General features: G+C 37.8%; 1 protein-coding gene across 5 annotated transcripts; it reads right to left on the bottom strand.

Moving 5' to 3' along the window:
- Nucleotides 1-1,221: 1,221 nt before the first annotated feature.
- Nucleotides 1,222-18,441, bottom strand: UBE2D1 (ubiquitin conjugating enzyme E2 D1). 5 transcript variants are annotated; one of them, XM_062611572.1, is made up of 8 exons: nt 18,300-18,370; nt 9,426-9,489; nt 9,295-9,330; nt 7,031-7,148; nt 6,486-6,563; nt 5,937-6,042; nt 3,651-3,744; nt 1,222-2,096 (listed from the first exon to the last, which is right to left on the bottom strand). In XM_062611572.1, exons 4-8 carry the CDS (start codon nt 7,079-7,081, stop codon nt 2,051-2,053), a joined length of 375 nt encoding a protein of 124 aa, XP_062467556.1. In that variant the 5' UTR covers nt 7,082-7,148; nt 9,295-9,330; nt 9,426-9,489; nt 18,300-18,370; the 3' UTR covers nt 1,222-2,050. The 5 variants fall into 5 exon arrangements, with proteins under 5 accessions (XP_062467556.1, XP_062467554.1, XP_062467555.1 ...); XM_062611570.1 differs by having other exon boundaries at nt 9,299-9,330; nt 18,300-18,369; XM_062611571.1 differs by having other exon boundaries at nt 9,299-9,330; nt 18,291-18,309.
- Between the last annotated feature and the right edge of the window lie 6 nt (nt 18,442-18,447).

Genomic DNA, 18,447 nt, shown 5'->3' with positions numbered 1-18,447 from the left:
GACAGACTGGAGCCGGTCTTCCTTTTCTAATGAGCCTGCTGTGATGGAAAGACAGTCCAGCACGTATGACAGGAGCCGAAAAATTACCAGTTGAAATACAGCAAGTCGAAAGGGAGCATGTATTCTGAGATGCAATTCAAACTTCGAGTTTCACACTGTTCAATATAGATAATGCAGACTTTTAAATAACTTCTAATACAACTGTATTATTACTGATCTAGACAAAAATAAAAGCTCTGGGAACACATTGTAATAGTCAGCTTTCTACCACCGTTTCAGAAGTATAAATAGTGGCTTTGGCTCCCCTAGCACCAGTGTAATACTTCAAGTATAGTGAAACACACATTAACAACAGATTCCTCCACCTTTATTGAACTTAAAATAGCCATGTTTGCTTAAGCCTCTAAGATTAACTGAGCCATTCCCCATCAAGATTTTGTTTCAGAAGTCATTGTTACATCATAGATAGAACCGTAACACAGGAGTAACATTTGCCCATGTGTGACCAACTTACACAACTTAGGTCAGGTCTGTAGGACGGCAAGCATTAAGGTAACAAAGATCCTCCAGCAGGAATACAAGCTCCCACTGTGCACGCTTCCCCTCTCCCAACCACTCCCAATGCCAGTTTTGGCATTCATTAAAATAAAAAGGCCAAATACGGCATTGTCTTAATTTATATTATGATGACAAATTTCCCAATTGAAAGTCACTTATTTCATGTGCAAGGTACAGAGAAAATACAGTCATTTTTATTTTCAGATACCCAAGAATGCAGGGTAGAAAACCAAACTTCTTCCACTTTTAATGCACTTTATAAGTACATATTGCCTCACTGATTTTCTGCGTGGATAGGCTGAAGCAACTGAAGTGCTAGTTAATGGAAAGTTGGCTTCAAGTGTAAGTTTACTGTAACATTCTGCTGCTGCAAATACACCACCTTAACAAGTGTTTGATATCCCAACACTTAACACAATTTCTGCCATCTGTAACACACCATTAAACTAGTTTAAATCCTATATGAAACAATGAGCACAGCATGCTAAATAAATTAGGCAGAAGCTAGCATAAAAATTAATTGCAACACAGTTCTAAGTTTTGAGATGCATGGCTTTCCCATCCCTATTGTCTACAGGACACATGCACACATATTTTGATTCTCTAGTGTTAGAACAAGAAATTTAAAGGTATGTATGATTAAAAAAAAATAGCCAAGACAAATAGTAGAAAAGGCATTTTATTTATATGGAAAAGGCTATATTTAGATTTGTAAAAGGTCTGTGGTAGTGTTATGTTGCCCATGTCAAAAATTGGTTGTGAATAGCAACAAAACGGTTACATATCTTTCTACATAGCAGTGCAATTAGTTCACATTGCAATAAAATCAAGTATGCAACAGAATCAAAACCAGGTGTTTCTCCATAATGAGCATATAAAGAATTACAGTGCAAAGATAATTTTAAGAAATCTGCAGTCAGTCTTTAGAATATCCTAAGAGGTGGGATACTCCAATTATTTTCATTACTAGCAGTTGTATCTTGTCAATACTGTGCACAAGCTAGTAAGTCTAAAATGAAACAACTTACATGGTAAATAAAATATTTAGTCTATACAATAAAAAAAAATAACAAATTACCATAAGTAAGTTAACAAAATGAAATTCGAACACACGAAACAGACAGCTTACTTTAAGGACACACATACAGTATTCATCACATAAAACCAGCTACTTTTTTCCAGCAAAAATAATTTGGTTGCTTTACAACTGCACTATGGAACTTGTAGTCTGAAGATGCAGATGCCCAACTCTTAAAAACCATATTAAATGTCTTCTGCAAAGCATACAAAGAGGATAAATATTCTGATCACAGTCAAAAAGTTATTTTTGGAAGTTGGTTCTCCCTTGCTCCAGAAACACACTTAGATGGTTGAAAAAAATTCAAGGCGCATCATGATATGTTGAAACAGTAAACTGTGCTCCATTTCCTTCTAATTTTGAAAAAATCCTAGAATTTACAGTACTCTGGTATATGAAAAAGTCTTCAGATGTTTACATTGCATATTTCTGAGTCCATTCTCTTGCATGTCTGTTGTATCTGTATATGCAGAAAGAAGGCATTACAGTGAAAAGCTGTTAGTGATACATCAGCAACAGCCACATGTTGCTGTCACTTAACACATTAAAACTTTTCCTCTCTTGGCATCGACTCAATAATAAAATAGTCTAAAAGCCAAGAAACATATACTCACTGTACACGCAGTTTAATGTTACCGATCAACGCTATTTGGACTCAAACTGAAAACTAGTCCCACAAGTTTATATTAAAATGTATGCATATCTGATTTGTACCTTAACAGGAATTTGTTGTCAATTATTCCTAAATGTGTAACTATTAACAGTCTAACAAAATTCACACTTTTTAGCTGCATAAAATTCAGTATAAATGAACTGGTTTTGGAAATGGTGGGGAGAGAAGGCACAGTGGGTTTGGGGTTTTGTTTTTTTTTTTTTGGTTGTTTTGGTTTTAATCATACTTTATTCTCCATTCTCAACTGCCATCTGCATTTCAGAACTTGAAAGGAAAGTTTTCTGGAAAAGGCTGTAAGCCCAGGATAAGCAGGTAGCTGCTACATCAAGGAGAAAGCAGCAAAAATGGAAAAATCTCACATGTAGTATTTCATCCATGGAATCCTTTGGAAATCATGCAGTCTAAACCGTGGAATGAAAGGCCCAAGCTTCCTGCCATTCACAACTGCAACAAACTCTGAAGAAATCAATGTATTGCTTAGCTTAGTTATCCACAGATGCCAGTATTTAAAGCTCAAGTGCTCAAAGGAATCACTCCAGAGAGGTAGTACTTTGGAAAGAAACATGACTATGCTAAAGCACTGGTGTAGTGATCTCTAAAGACTGTTATCCCATATTGTGAAGGTTCAGCCCTGTGTGTAGCTGTAAGATAAGCATTTCAAAACAGTCCTTAGAGGTGACAGTAAGTCAGCAAGCCTTAAAAATTGAACTTTGGGAAATCCAGGTGGTTCCACACTCTAAGCCAAAGACCCCAGAAGAGATGTTCCAGGCAGTATAGTACTTTTAGAGCTGAAATTTCTCAAATCAAAATCAAGTTTGGTTCAGAAGCATTTAATACTTCATTTATGTGCTGTCCATGTTACCTTCCCAAGATTAGAAACTTCCTCCAAGATCTAAGGTTCTTTTTCAATGTAAGATGCTGCAAATTGCAACATGACAATAGTTCTTAGCACTAAGAAGAGCAGAGTATTGGCCTACACTAGGTTTGTAAAATAGCATCAAAACCATGTTTACTGTTCGTATCTAACATCTTACTAAAGACACAGGTTTTACAACCAGAGGCTCACACTAGCAACAGATAACTCATATTTGGGAAATTATTTTTCATGAAATGAATATAAAAATAAATATGAAGGTTTTACGCAACCAAGTGCGATTACCCAACAGTTGTGTATGCCCACAGTTCTCTGCCTGCCATTCCACTGAGCAGTATTTTCAAGATTTAAAAATCTCATCCTATAGAAATCTATCAGAAAGTATCTTTAAAAGCTAAAATAGAAGGTGCATAGCAGATAACCATCTGCAGGTACCACACACACAATTGCGTATATGTTATACTCACTTTTCCTTGTCTGACTTGTAGATCTGTGCAATATCTGGTACTAATGGATCATCTGGATTAGGATCACAAAGTAAGGAGCATATGGACAACAGAACTAAATAAAAGAGACACTAGATTAAACAAGTTAGTTTGCTTCATTTCAATAATCCTTTAATATATCCCAGTACACAGAAGGAGATTGGTAAAAGGGAGATTGGAAAGAGAATGCATGTAAGTGGTAAGCTTTCACATAGCAGTTCTGCTCAGCATAATTTTTCTAGGTCCTAAGTAAGCACCACCTGACACTATCCTAGAGAACTTGCAATCCAGGGACCTGCACCTTTTGTAATGATCTCTCTCTCAGGTTTTAAACCATGAATATTAAACAAACTGCAGCCTACACAGTTACATAGAAACTGTGTATGCAGTTAATTAAAATAAGCCCTTCCATCTACAGTTATTTAGGATAATAAATACTGTTTACATTACACTGCAATGCAATCCTATTTGTGAATAGCCTTCACTTCTGTGCTGACAGTTGTTTTCTCCTTCATATGAGCATTTCACGGAATTTGATGTGTGGTTTCCATTTTGGGAAAATATTTCATAAGGATTATATGCAGGAATTCACTTACAATTCCATATTAATTAATACAAGAGTCCAAAGTTAAACAATTCTAAGTGTTTTGTGAAAGGGAATTTGAAGGTACCATAAGAAGCTGCTGCAGAACTGGAGTTTTTTTCCTTGCTTTTTCTTGTTACCAGATAGTCTGGACTAAAACTTACTTTCAGCTGTGGGAAGTCCACTCACTTCATACTGACATATTTTATTTTATTTAGTGCAAAATACACCAGTAATATAGAAAAATGGGTTAGAATACTTGATCACACCAATTAGAGGTGCTATCGATGTGCTGTAATGCTTTGAATCAGCAAAACAAAAACAATAAAGGAGAAACTTCCATGAGCCACTGCCCTAATTTCCAGTGTATGAAATACATAATGTGTTTGCACATTAAAAGTGCATCAAATCAGAACACAAGACCAAACTGCTCCAGAAATAGAGGAACTTGAGGAACGCTGTACAAGACACAAAAAAAGTGCTGAAGATCTGAAAACTGCAACATTTTTCAGTTGTAAATGCCAACTGCTAAACATGATACAAGGGCCCACTTTCATTTGCTAAATACCTTCTTAATAGCTAGAAATAATACCATTTTTGCTCCGTGATAAACCAACCAGTTTCTATGAAAAGTTGTTACCAACTGCACGCAAGAGTAATTCATATCTTCAGCAATTACTTCAGGAAACAGTATTAAATTTGGATTTTATTTTGCTTGAGATCACTGCACTGCAGCATCATTGTGTGTGAAGTTGCTTTTCCAAGGAGGTATAGGAATTGCACTTGCACAGAGCAATTTTCATTGGACAATATTTTCCTTGCTTGTACACCAAATGCAATAACACTGTTCTAAAACAAGAGACATGATTTAGAGAGCTCTCAAGCACTTAGGCAAGATGTCATACTGTTTAACCTTTTGAGTCACATGAGAACTTTCTGTAATATGACTAAGAGTGAGCCTAAGCATTTTGAGGATGGGAGAGAAAGAACAATGATAGCACCCAGATTTTAGGGAGCTTTAGAAGTGACATAAAATGCCTACAACAAAAGAACTACTTTACTGAAAATTCAATGTTCCAAAAATCTGCAGTGTTCAATTTGAGAAAGTTTAATTTAATAGAATATCTTAATACATCTTTTACTGATGACTTTGAAAGCAGCTACATTTTAAAATATCCATCTTACAGAGGAATGCAAAACAGAACAATTTATCTAATATTAAAATAAAGTGTAATTAAGACCTTAGCCCACACAAGGATGCTTAGGCAACCCAAAGAGCTATCAATAAGCAATCAATTAATCCCACACATCAGTATCAGGGTTTTCCACTTACATCCAAATTAATTTGATTCTGAAGCCCTGCTCACCTGTTTCTCCTCAGTTCCGCATGCGCAGTCAGCTATAACAGAAGTTGCATTTCAAGCTAACTGAACATTTACTACCTTACCCAATCTGTTTTAGAACCTTTATTTGCCATGCACCCGGTATTTTATGTAATGTGACACTCCAAATAAACCATGCAAGATCTTGGATCATAACAAGAATTCCAATGGAATTTGCCACTTTTGTTATGTGCAGGATAAATGAGTTCCCACTGCCACCCTTAGATAGTACAGTAATATGCAAATAAGTACCACAGCAGTTTATATAATTTCATAAACACGTTAGCAAATCTGTGAGTTTACCTTTAGATACAGTCAGAGCTGGTGACCATTGTGATCTCAGGATATCAAGACAAATACTCCCATTACTGTTTATGTTTGGGTGGTATATTTTTGTTGTAAAAGCAATCTGGAGTAAAAAAAGAAAAATAAAAACAGTAACAAAACCAAGAAACAAGTAACATCAAATTATGTTTATTATGTTTAGAATCCTTAACGCAGTCTCTTCAGTTCCAGATTTGCCAAGACACTTTACTGTACAGTCTTATCCATTCATCTGCTATGAACATTTATCCTGTTGCTGGCCTTTCTGGTTTTAACTTCCAAAATTAAGCCTCAAAGAACTACGAGATAGAAACAAAGCTTTGGAAAAAAAAAAAAGACAAACCAACAAACCCAAAAAAACCCAACCAAAACAACAAAAAAAAAAAACACCACCAAACCACTAACCAAAACCAACCAACCAAACCCAAAACTACAAAAAAGAAAAAAAAACACCAAACCCACAAAAAAACCCCAAATCCACAAAAACCAAAACACAAAACTATGTAAGTTTTGAGTGTAAGGACTTACCTTTGGTGGCTTAAAAGGATAGTCTGTTGGAAAGTGTACTGTGAGAAAAAATACTCCCCCTTGATATGCGCTATCGGGCTGGGAAAGAAAAAACAGAACAAACAAAACACATTAATATATTTCAGGTATTTTGGAATTTATCTTCTGAACAGAGACAACCTCCCAAAGTTGTGATTAACTCTGAAAAACTGATTTTTTTCCCCCAGTACACAGCCTACACTATGGACCACAGCCCACTATAGGCCGTGTACTGGGAAGGCACAGAGGGAATTGAACCCTCCCATTGGCCTGCACAGCTACAGTAGCACCAGCCGTGACTACTACTGCAGTAGTACAACATGGCTACAGAGTGTTGCCCTTCTTGGGAAGAGAAGGGGAAGGAGCAGTGTTGGACTGGTGTAGCTTCAAAATGACTGATCCATCAGCTCCACAGCACCAAGGGTAATACAAAACCCAGAGCAGGTCTTCCAGATCCTGTCTCCATGCAACATCACAGCTGCTCTGATCCTCCTCCTCCTCCATCCTTAAGCTACAAATATACTTACCTTAAGAAGTGGTACCTCTTTGCAGATGCAAAGAGTAGGATTTTCCAACATAATTCAGTTGATCATGATGACATCAGGGAGTTTTAAAACACACAACATCTTTGTGACCTGTACAAATCTGTGAACATGCATTTTGTTAGAGAACATGTGCACAGGTTTAGGTCCAGGTTGCACACAGTTAATAGAAAGAAATAACTTTGTGGCAGTCATCTGTTGAGGAAATCTTCCATTTTTATTAACTAGAAGAGTGAGGGGAAAAGTCTCAGTGGCTAAATTATAGAAAACAGTGCTGCTGTTTCAAATAAAAGGAAGAAAACCTCTCTCATCACTTGATAAATTTAAAACAGCAACATAGGAACTCGATCTCAGCAAAGCTGCAAAAGATCAAGTTTTAGCGGTTTCTAATGGAAGCAAATGCAGACCTTTTTAAATAAAATGTTTACCTTGGAAATAAGGGAAAATTACTGCTTTAGAGATGAATACAAGGTAAGATCACAAATGTTGCACTAAGACATGTTGTCTTACACACTCAAAATGCAGTGTTGCAATGTAAGGCAGGTTATATATAGTATTACTAAGAAGTCAACATGAGCTATCATCAGAAGAGATTGCTGCTGTACTGCCAATTAGGTTTGAAAGGACTCCTTGCATGCATTCTACATGGATTTGTCAAAGTTAAACTGAAGCTGAGACAAGTTGAGTGTAAGAGGGAAGGCAAAGTTAAGTTACATCATGTTTTATGATTAAGTAGCGTATATAAAAGAAATTGATGATGCCCCTAGGCAGGAGAAGAGTTTACCCTACTTCTGCATATAGGAAGTGAATTTTGAGGGTAAGCTTTAGACCTCAGGTCATCAGGGAACATACAGGACATGCATCCCTATTCCCTTCTGTTATCAAGATAAAGGATTAATATCCTGCAGATGTTCTTTACTTCTATCTCAGAAGATATGGCTGAGAAAAGGATAAGAATGAGCATCACTTGCCAACCCAACTACAGAAATTTGAAGAACCTGAAGCAAAGAGTATTTTCCACTACAGAATATGAAGAGTGAATTGCAAGCTAGAAGAAAAAGTTGAATTTAAGTTGGGATTTATATGCTAGTATTTCATTATTCAGGTTAAGAGTAATTCAGGACAGAGACATTATTGGTGGCAGTTAGCACATAAACTTTTGTTACCTCCTACCTTCTTTGCTTTTTTGCCATTCATCTTTAAGCAGCACAGAAGGGGAAGGGTCAAATGACTTTGTATGTGAAAGAACACAGTTGTTAAAGAAAAATGCTCAAAGCATTAGTATCCTACAGAAAAATGTGCCACAATCACTTCAGTTGCTGCTGAACTATTGACAAGTTGGACAACAGACTCCAGCATATGACCAGCAAATTCGTAACTGATCTTCCATTACTTCAGAGCAGCCGTGCTGAAAATGCAGTCTCCAAGCAGACAATCCCACTTTTGCCCACCATGTGATGCTGCATCTTTAATGGATTAAACATTGTCTCAAAATTTCAACTCGCACAGTGATTCAGCTCACCATCTAAACCAAGTAAGTCCAAAAGGAAACACTACGAATATATACTCCTTACCACGATATCAATAAATACTCCTTTCATCAAGTTACATGGGCTTTGGTTTTTTTGCTAAAACTCTTCTCAGTTTTCCTTTAAACTTTGTTCTTAAGTTTTGTCCTTTCTTACGTCATTTCCTTGACAAGAACAATAAATGGAGTATTTAAGAGATCTCTCTCAACCCAAGAAAAGCAGGCTTTTCTTGCACAGAAACCAAAGTACCTGCAGCTGCTGATCTACAGTTCGCAAAAGCCATCTTTTTGCCATAGCCACATCACAGCAATCACGTAAGCTCTACCTAAAAGCCGCCAAATCACCCTGTGCAACTCCACTCTTGTTTACAGTTACTAACTTTAACATTAAATTATACCCATTCTTCGTCCTTCCAGATGGATGAACCTTCCAGAAGTGAAATGATCATCTTTGAAAAGCAAGCTTTTCACTCTGGAGCACACATCAACAATTCAAACATTGCAGATGACTGATTAAGCACCCTTGACTTCGTGAAAAGGACAGATTTTCTAACAGTTACAGAAGTAAATTAGTACCAGACTAATAAAAACAACAATACCACCCTCAATCTTATACACAATACAGCTGAATTTGACTGCCATGTTTACAGAAACCCAAATGAATTCTTCCATTACAAAAAGGGTAACAAGGTCTACTTTCTAAGGGGCATGAATTACATACTTACAGGTCCCATAATTGTTGCTTGCCAGTGAAACACTGAAAGTCAAAAAGATACAGCAATTAGAGATTTTTTGAACTTCTTCAGTAACCAAAAAAAGGTCAACTGTGACAAAGCCCTGTTAACAGCTTACAGTCATCTCCAACAGGTCCGGCAGAACAGTGGGCCGGTGGATCTCGCTGCAGATCACTTAGTTCCTGTAAGAAACACACCAGTAATTGAAAGACATGTACATGAAAATATGTACCACTCAACACCACCAGGTCAAAAGAAAGAACACAGATCTTATTAAATAGGTCTGTGGTATTTTTAAAGAAACCAACACTTGAAATGCCCATTGATACCAAAAGGGGTTTTTGCCAGACAGATCTGCTGCTAAAGACAACATTGCGGTATAAATTAGTGTCTAAAAGTACCTTCAGAGTTATAGCCAAATTCCTAATAAGCTGGTTATACTGAAGTAGCCATGGAAGGGAGGGTGGAAGGAATGAGGACAATGAAGGGTTTCTTGATTTGTCTGCAAACTCACTGCTAATTTAGAAATTTATGTGCTAATCTGACTATTCCTTTTGCTTTTAGTTTTACAAAAGTTTCCTGCATTGGCCTAATCTATGCACACTAGCCGAGTTAAGGTAGATCATTAAATGCTTGCAGTCTGCCTAGAGATGATATATGAAAACAACATAAAGGTTCCTAAATAAACTAGAAAATAAAGGAAAATATTGGTTCTACACCTTATTTAATTCCCTGCAGGCCTTCCCCGTTTCTTCCCCCACCAAAAAAAAACAAAACAAAACAAACAAAAAAACACCCCCCCCCCAAAAATCCCCCCAAACCAACTACTAAAAAGCTGCCAGGAAAGTTGAAATTGAAGCATTCAGAGAAGCTTTTGCAGATCAACTGACTTATTTCCCTTACATAAGTCCACACAGTCCCAAATAATTTAAAATTATTATTTAATTACACAAAACCAGCTCAGCTTTTCACTTGATTTTTCATCGCTATATGAAATAAAAACCAAACCATTAATGTTGGTTTTTCTTTTTTAATTCAATATACTACTTTTGATGTCTGAAATTTTACCATACTAACAACAACTTTTTCCCAATTCTGAGCTGATAGGAACTACACTGCAATAAGTTTAATGACAGCTACAGGTTGGGCAGAGAAGAGATTCAGAGCAGCCCTGCGGAGAAGGACTTGGGGGTGTTGGTTGATGAGAAAATGAACATGAGCCACCAGTGTGCACTCACAGCCCAGAAAGCCAACTGTATGCTGGGCTGCATCAAAAGGAGCGTGACCAGCAGGTCGAAGGAGGTGATCCTGCCCCTCTACTCTGCTCTTGTGAGACCTCACCTGGAGTATTGTGTGCAGTTCTGGTGTCCTCAACATAAAAAGGACATGGAACTGTTGGAAGAAGTCCAGAGAAGGGCCACAAGGATGATCAGGGGACTGGAGCACCTCCCGTATGAAGACGGGCTGAGACAGTTGTGGCTGTTCAGCCTGGAGAAGAGAAGGCTGCATGGAGACTTCAGAGCAGCCTTCCAGTATCTGAAGGGGGCCTATAGCGATGCTGGGGAAGGACTCTTCATTAGGGACTGTAGTGACAGGACAAGGGGTAATGGGTTAAAACTTAAACAGGGGAAGTTCAGGTTGGATGTAAGAAGGAAATTCTTTCCTGTTGGGGTGGTGAGGCACTGGAATGGGTTGCCCAGGGAGGTTGTGAATGCTCCATCCCTGGCAGTGTTCAAGGCCAGCTTGGACGAGGCCTTGGGTGATATGATTTAGTGTAAGGTGTCCCTGCCCACGGCAGGTGGGTTGGAACTAGATGATCTTAAGGTCCTTTCCAACCCTAACGATTCTATGATTCTGTGGAAATATTTCCATAGAAATAAGCTAAAAGATGTGTCCTAAACCACTGCTCCTAAGTCACTCAAGTAATTACTCAAAACATACACATTCAAGTCAACAACAGACATAAGCAGGACTGCAAATATTTCCTTGAATTTAGCTTAAGGAGTAACAGTGGAAACATTCCTATTTAAAAAAAAAAAAATCATTAGTCATGTCAACTACTTTTAAAATTCCAAGGTTTAAATTCAATCTAAGTTTAGCTGAAGCGTGGAATTCATGTAGATAGTGCAATCAGACCTTACATACAATTTGAAGGGTTAAAATTCTGCACTTCTCAGATGCTGTGATATATTTATCCATTTAAGACATCCAGTAAACATTTCAACTCGCACACTACCCTGAGGGACCCAGTTTACCATGGACCTGCCGCCTAAACTCTTACTTCTTACATTGCTTACAGGCTCACTTTTGGCCCTGAATACAAAGAAAGGCACTTCAACATATCTTCAGCCAAAATAGAGTAGAAATGTTACCACTTCCTCTGAAGTCACTCCTCACAGTCCTTGTGATTTAAAACAAAAGAGACAGTTCTTTCATAAACTGAAATAGCTCCAGTTGCCAACTAGCATTACTTGTCTGTCCTTAACTTTACTCTGTTGGTGAAATTGTATGCTGGTCCAGAAACAACATTGCAGCCTAGACTTAGACTAATAAAGGTAACAGCAAAACCCTTTAAAAGCGCAGTTCCATTTTTAATCAGAGGATTCAAATTTCACTAAGGGAGTGATACAGAGAACCAGCAATCTATGCTAAACCAAATCACTGCCCGTACACTAGGGCAGTCAACAAGTCTCAAGTTTCCAAGAGTCATCAGCATTGTAGCAAGCATCACCAGCAGCAGAGCCTTACAGCCACTCTCTAATTTGCAACTCAAAATCTAACCCAAGAGAAGATTGAGTCTTGTACACACACTAAAAACAAAACAAACAAAAAAAGCCAACTACACAAGACTGTTGGCCAAATCAAAGCCTAAAAATCACATTTTATAGTGTTCACTGACTACTAAATTAAAGGCAATGATGGGAAAAAAATATTCAGCTTAAGCTCTTCAGAAAGTCTCTAAAATATATACAAACATTCCTTAAAGCATGTGTGAACTGCTAGGCAAGCACTTAATTTTGGAGTCACAAGTCCATAAATCAAGATCTTCACATGCCCCAAAACCACATAAATTGGTTTTCTTTCATATGTACTTCAGAACTGGCAGGAACTGGGTAAGTCTCCTCAGGTATCCATTTTCAACTTGTGCAGGCTAAAGGCACTGAAATTTGTCTGTGATGAAAACCCCCTGATTTTTAATCATACCTGGATGAGACCCAGAACTATCAACTCCTGTTATCAGTATTTCCCCAACAATGATGAAGAATGAAGAGGCTCTTTTCAACAAATTACCCTAGACCATACCAATAGTAACAAATACATTCCAAGAGCTGGAGCTAAGAAACAAAGCGTGGCCAAGCTTCAAAATGGTAATAAAGCTAATTCAAGACATGTTTTCCAATCATAAGAAATATTGTACTGAACCTAATGTGGTTTAAAAATACTATTGGTAACATGATCAAAGTTTGTAAATTGAAACTGACAGCGTTAACAGTTGGAGCCTCTACGTATGGAAGCTCAGATCAAACTGTGGAAAAACAAAGAACGAAACCAAATTTATGTTATTATTTATGCTCTGAAGCTTCATATTCAAAGCAAAATTATCTGGAGAACTGCAAGATTTGGGTTTCAAGCTCTCCTACATCATTTTGAACTGGTGCAAGGCGACAATGTCTGAGTTCACCTGACTTCTCAGTGTCCAGAATGGAACACTGCAGAACAGTTACTATAATTCTCTAGAGTAAGTAGATGTACAAAAACTGCTTCATGACTTTACATATTCATAAAAGAATTGTAAGTTGAATACAGGAATTACCTATACAAAGCAGCTAGAAGAACAGAGCAGCACAAGAAGCCCAAAACTTTGCTTTGTCAAGTTAGAAGGGCTGAAGGTTATTTAAAGCACAATGTGCTGAAACCTCATGGAGACTTCCCAGTAAGTTCATTGCTTCCAGCCGCTTTGTCTGTGTTTTATGGATTATCACCATGTAGCTGCACGATGCAGGTCTGGTTACTTCAAAGGCTTGTCTGTATCAGTATTTTTAGTCACGGGTATAGAAAATGCTGTTGCATTTGATGTACACAGGCTAACAAACAGGATCTATAACTCAAAGCACTGCAGATTCAGTTTCAAAAGAGAAAGTCAGCGCTAGAAATGACAAGTGTACACCAGCGCAGCATTTTTACAAGAGTGTACATAAACCCAAAATTTTGTCTGCAAAAGATGCAAACAGAAGTATCAGTTACTTCAAACACTGGTAAATGTCACAGCATAAAAGCATCTACCATGAGCTCAGACATGCGCCACACTATCCCAATACAGCCAGGATAAACTTGTACAGGGAAAACAGCTAAGCTGAGGACAGTGATAGAAATCAATCTTTTAATCTTCTCAAAACCAGGAAATATTACAGACTAGAATACTGTTAATTTTATGCCTATGTTAATTCTAAATAGTCTTAATTCTATGTCTCCAACTAGTTGCAATGAATGGGTGCTATAGCAAACTACTTCTATTTGTAACTACAGAACAGCACCAGAGCACAATGTAAGCCAGACCTGTGACTAAGCGTAGCTAATAAAGGAATATTAGCATAATGCTGCAAATGCTAAACAACGATTACTGGAGATGATCACAGCAAAGCCTTCAAATTATCACCTTTCATTGCACCACATGCACTGTAGAATAGCTCTGTAAGCAGCATGAGGCAAAAAATTAAAAAAAAAATAAATCAAGTTTGACATGCAAAATACATGCTATAGTAAGCTATAAATACTGGAAATATTTCAGAATGTGCAGACTAGTGCCCATTGTCAATGTATAATTTGAAATACAGGATGTATTTCATGGTGAAGACTGGAAGGCCTTACATTTAACACTTATATGCTTCATTAGCAGTCAGGCTTTTCTCCAAAAAAGCTACTGGAACAAGATTGTAGAGGATACTTGGATAATAAGGAGAAAAAATATTCTCAGGATAGCACTTGATGACTATGAGGATGAGTTAAAAAAAAAACAAAAAACAAACAAACCAAACCAAACCAACCAGCTCTTAAATGCCTCCTTCTCCCCCCCCCCCCCCCCCGTTAAAAAAGTCAAAAAAAAGACTGCAGACTATCAGAAGACCAAATTGAACTGCAGGCAGAATCACTAAAAGCTTTTTTAATTCTCTAAGAAACACAAACCCACAACCAGAACCCTTTACTACACCATTATTTACATATAGGTTTTTATATTTGCCAACTATGTTCTTCATTTCTTGCACTGTAGACCACAAACTCATTTCCTACCAATTTCAAGCATACACTGCTGCTATTATATTAATGCTGTTTGGAACTAGCTGCCAAAAAAAGCCCAGTGATTAGACTTAGGCTAGTTAAAGCATTCTCTGTTCCTCAAATTTGGTAAATGTAAACAAAATATTTGTCATAACGTTTCTTGATGTAAAGGTAAGTCTCACTAATAAAGTATATATTCTATTTTATACATTGTTCTTAAGCAAAAGAAAAAAAAAGGATATTGCTGATATCACAGCTGGTATTTTAAAAACAAATTAAAACACTTACATTACAGATCCAAGAAAAGTTTCCTCAGTATGCTTGTTACCATCTAAAGACAGCATGTGACTCAGTTTAAAGTCAAAACCTAAACCATAAATATTGATAAAATTTTACTTTACTAGAGTCAATTTACAGTAACAGCAGTTATTTTCAACATCAATATTATAGTCAGTATGTCCTGTTAGTCTACATACACATGAAACACATACTGAAACAAACAGACGTATAGTCCACTGACATACCTAAATGTTTGAATGCTTCTATTCTTACTGAGTTGTAGGAGAAAAACAATCAGGCACTATGCGCAAATGAGATAAAAAACAACAGCTATGTTTAAACTAGTCTTCTAACTTGTTTCAAAATCTCTTAAGTAGAAAAAATTTTTATGCTTAGGAAAAAAGTACATACTGGTTTTATATGTATTTCAAAACAGCCCGAGCCATTAACCAGCAGAGTATCAACCCCCATTAACACTAGAGGAGCACACAGAAGTATAGGGTTTATGATGAAAAAAATCTCAACTGTAATACTGAACTGACAAGGCAACAAACTCGCGACTAGACACATTAACCAAGAATTCATTACAGGAATCTCAGAAAAATGGTCCTGCATAGGATGAATGGGCAGAATTGACCCATGCACAAACAGGCATAACCTAGCAGTCTGAGTTATTTTCTACCCTCACAAAAGTCATGATGTCTCAATTTCCAGAGGTGGCAACAATAAAGCTTTTAAAAAATATCCCTTGGCAACCAAAACCTATGCTATTTGTTTTGCTATCATAATTTGCAACATCTGGAATTTACAATGCTCACAAGAACATGTGGTTTTCTTTCATTGGTTCATCACTGACTACAGAAAAGCAACTCCTGCCCCAAGGAACATCTATTCTACATTACACACAGAACACAGCCTAAAGTTTTTGACAGCTGAGGAACACTATGCCTCACTCTTTCATGCAACACCAAAGCAAAGCACTGATAAGATAACACACCCCTCAACATAAGATGAGTAAGACTTCCCCATCCTTCTGAGGGACTTTGAGATGAATTTGTCATGGAGGTGGCACTGACGGCTATGCTTGCACAACAGTTCTTCACGTCCTCACTGCTCTTTCATGCCCAGCACTAAGCTGAATGTAGTTTCGTATGCAGTGATCTGCTTATTCATTGGTTACTCATTGCTCACTTTTTAAGAAAGCTCCCAAGCACAATACATCTTTCCATTCCTAGTGTACAGTCTTGAAGCCCACAATGCTGTCGTCTTCTGAGGAATCCCTCAAGGCTGATCAACAGAAGACAGGGTGCAACAAAACAGCCCATAATGGCACCATTATTTAGAAATTGAAGTCCCAGCCACTATAAGACAGAATATGCTACTAACATTTCTGTGTATTACGGCTTTGCTTCCTCTGTAGGTGTTATCATTCCGAACACACAAATTATCAAAATAATTACAAACACTCAAGCTTGCCACCAAAACCCCTTCAATTCTGAAGTACAAATCTCAACCACCCTAAAACCATCCAAGTTCACTTACCTTCAGACAGTACATCTAGACTGACATGCTCCCAAGTAATACTATTGTGTTTTCTGACAGCACTTTCCTCTCCAAAGAGTTCCTCCAGGCTCTTGATGAAACTATGAAATCCCTACAGTATTTCCTCTACTCCAGATCTTACCCCTTACTATTGTTGAGATACACCATAGCTACAAACCTTTATAGCTGGTCTGGAACATCAGAAAGTTAGATTGGATGAACACACCATCATACAAATACATTTCATCTGGCATTAAACTTTCAGTTTTGTAATTTTCAGAAAAGGTCTACATATTACCGTGACATCAAGATGGTTTTAAAAGGAAAGTTAAAATAAAGGGGAGAAGTTTGAAAAGACAAACTATCTTATTTCCTTGCCAATTTCCTCTTCTACTGCTCCAGAGGCAAGCAAGCTGCTAACCAAATCCCTCTAGTAATATTTTTTATTTCCCTGGAAAGGCAGCGGATACTGATAGAGGTATTGGAAAAAAAAAAAAGCACAACCAAGAAGAAAACAAAAACAAAACCTGAAACAAAAGAAAAACCACCAAAAAAAAACCCAAACCAAACCAAAACCCCAAACCAAAACATTCCATCCAAACAAAAAAAAAACAAAAAAAACCACAAAACCCAAAACCCAAGTAAACAACAAAACAACACAACCCAAAAAACAGAAAACAAAAACCCAGCAATAGTCATTGTCATTTCTGCAGCAAACTAGAAGCAAGAAGTAACTAATTCTGAAACTAATCTCAGCTCTGGTAGGTCCTTCCCTGACATCTCTTCATGCTCCACACAGAAGTTATTGTGCAATCAGAACATCTTACACTACCATGAAATCAGCATCCTGGTAATAATTTCCTTCATTTTCAAAGTGTAGAAACAGAATCTAATACAGTTAGCAGAATGAAAGATACTCTTTCATAAATAAGAGTCTACCCGTAATCTTATATCTGTCAAACACAACGTTTTTAAATGTGACACTAAACAAAATTATGTGTTGTCAATACATATGGAAGTCTCTAAAGCAGAAAGTTACACAGGGAATGTGGTAAGAGAGAAAAATGCAGAAAACTTATTTTAGCAGGACCTCATTTGGAAAATCACAAACTACCACTCCATCTCGAAAATACCAGAAGACTACCATAACTTACATTTTTTCTTTGACTGCTCACCTTACAAAAAAATAAAAAATCTGTTTCTACAATACCAACATTTTCAAATAGCAAAAGGGAATCCACAACGAGAAACTGCAGCACAGTCACAGAACCAGGATAGCACAAACACCGACTAAACACGGTGCACCAACAGCAACAAAATACCACATATTCTATGACGCGGCCAAGGCACTAACATTACCTCAGCTTCTATGTTTACCATTCAGAGTCCTTTTTTTGTCTGTACTGCACAGCAACCAGTTGGGTCTTACCAAACAAAAGGAATCTAGAAATTTACTCCATAATTAAAACCTGACTATTCATTTGCAAATGTTACCCCAAATCTCCACAACCGGGATGCATTCAAAGGTCATATCAAGTACTGGGCTGACGGTACTTCTTTCCACTTCTTAATGTGGAAAAAAAAAAAACTTACGTGCAAAGCGAACCAAGCTGTGCATAACGGGAGAGCAGTATTCTGGCAACAAACATTTTACTTGAAGCTCTCTCTACTAAAGATAACCCGTTAACACAACGTGGCCTGTCACCCACTACTTCACAGCCATACCCTCGGGAATTCTCTCAGATGTTTTATTAAGGACTGTTTAAAACACTGACTCGGGGTAGTGGGTCTTCAAGAAGGCGAAGCGTCCCGAAACCGCAGGAGCCCAAGAGCCACCCTTTCTCCACCTCACGACCGCTCTGTCCAGGACAGCTGCGACCCACACCGGGCTGACCCCCTCCGCCCCCTGAAGTGGCCCGAGGGACCAGCGCCGGCAGCCAGGGGACAGCAACAGGGACACGACCTGAGCGACGGAAAGCACGACAGGGCCCAGGCGGAAACAACGCGGGGCAGCGGCATCCGCGATGCCTCCCGCTGGCCGC

This window comes from Pezoporus occidentalis, unplaced genomic scaffold (assembly GCF_034315485.1).
Source record: "Pezoporus occidentalis ecotype Australia unplaced genomic scaffold, CSIRO_AGI_Poc_V1 ctg155, whole genome shotgun sequence".
Lineage (NCBI taxonomy): Eukaryota > Metazoa > Chordata > Aves > Psittaciformes > Psittacidae > Pezoporus > Pezoporus occidentalis.
The sequence above is the reverse complement of the archived record's forward strand: the minus strand, read 5'-3'. Positions and strand labels throughout refer to the sequence as shown.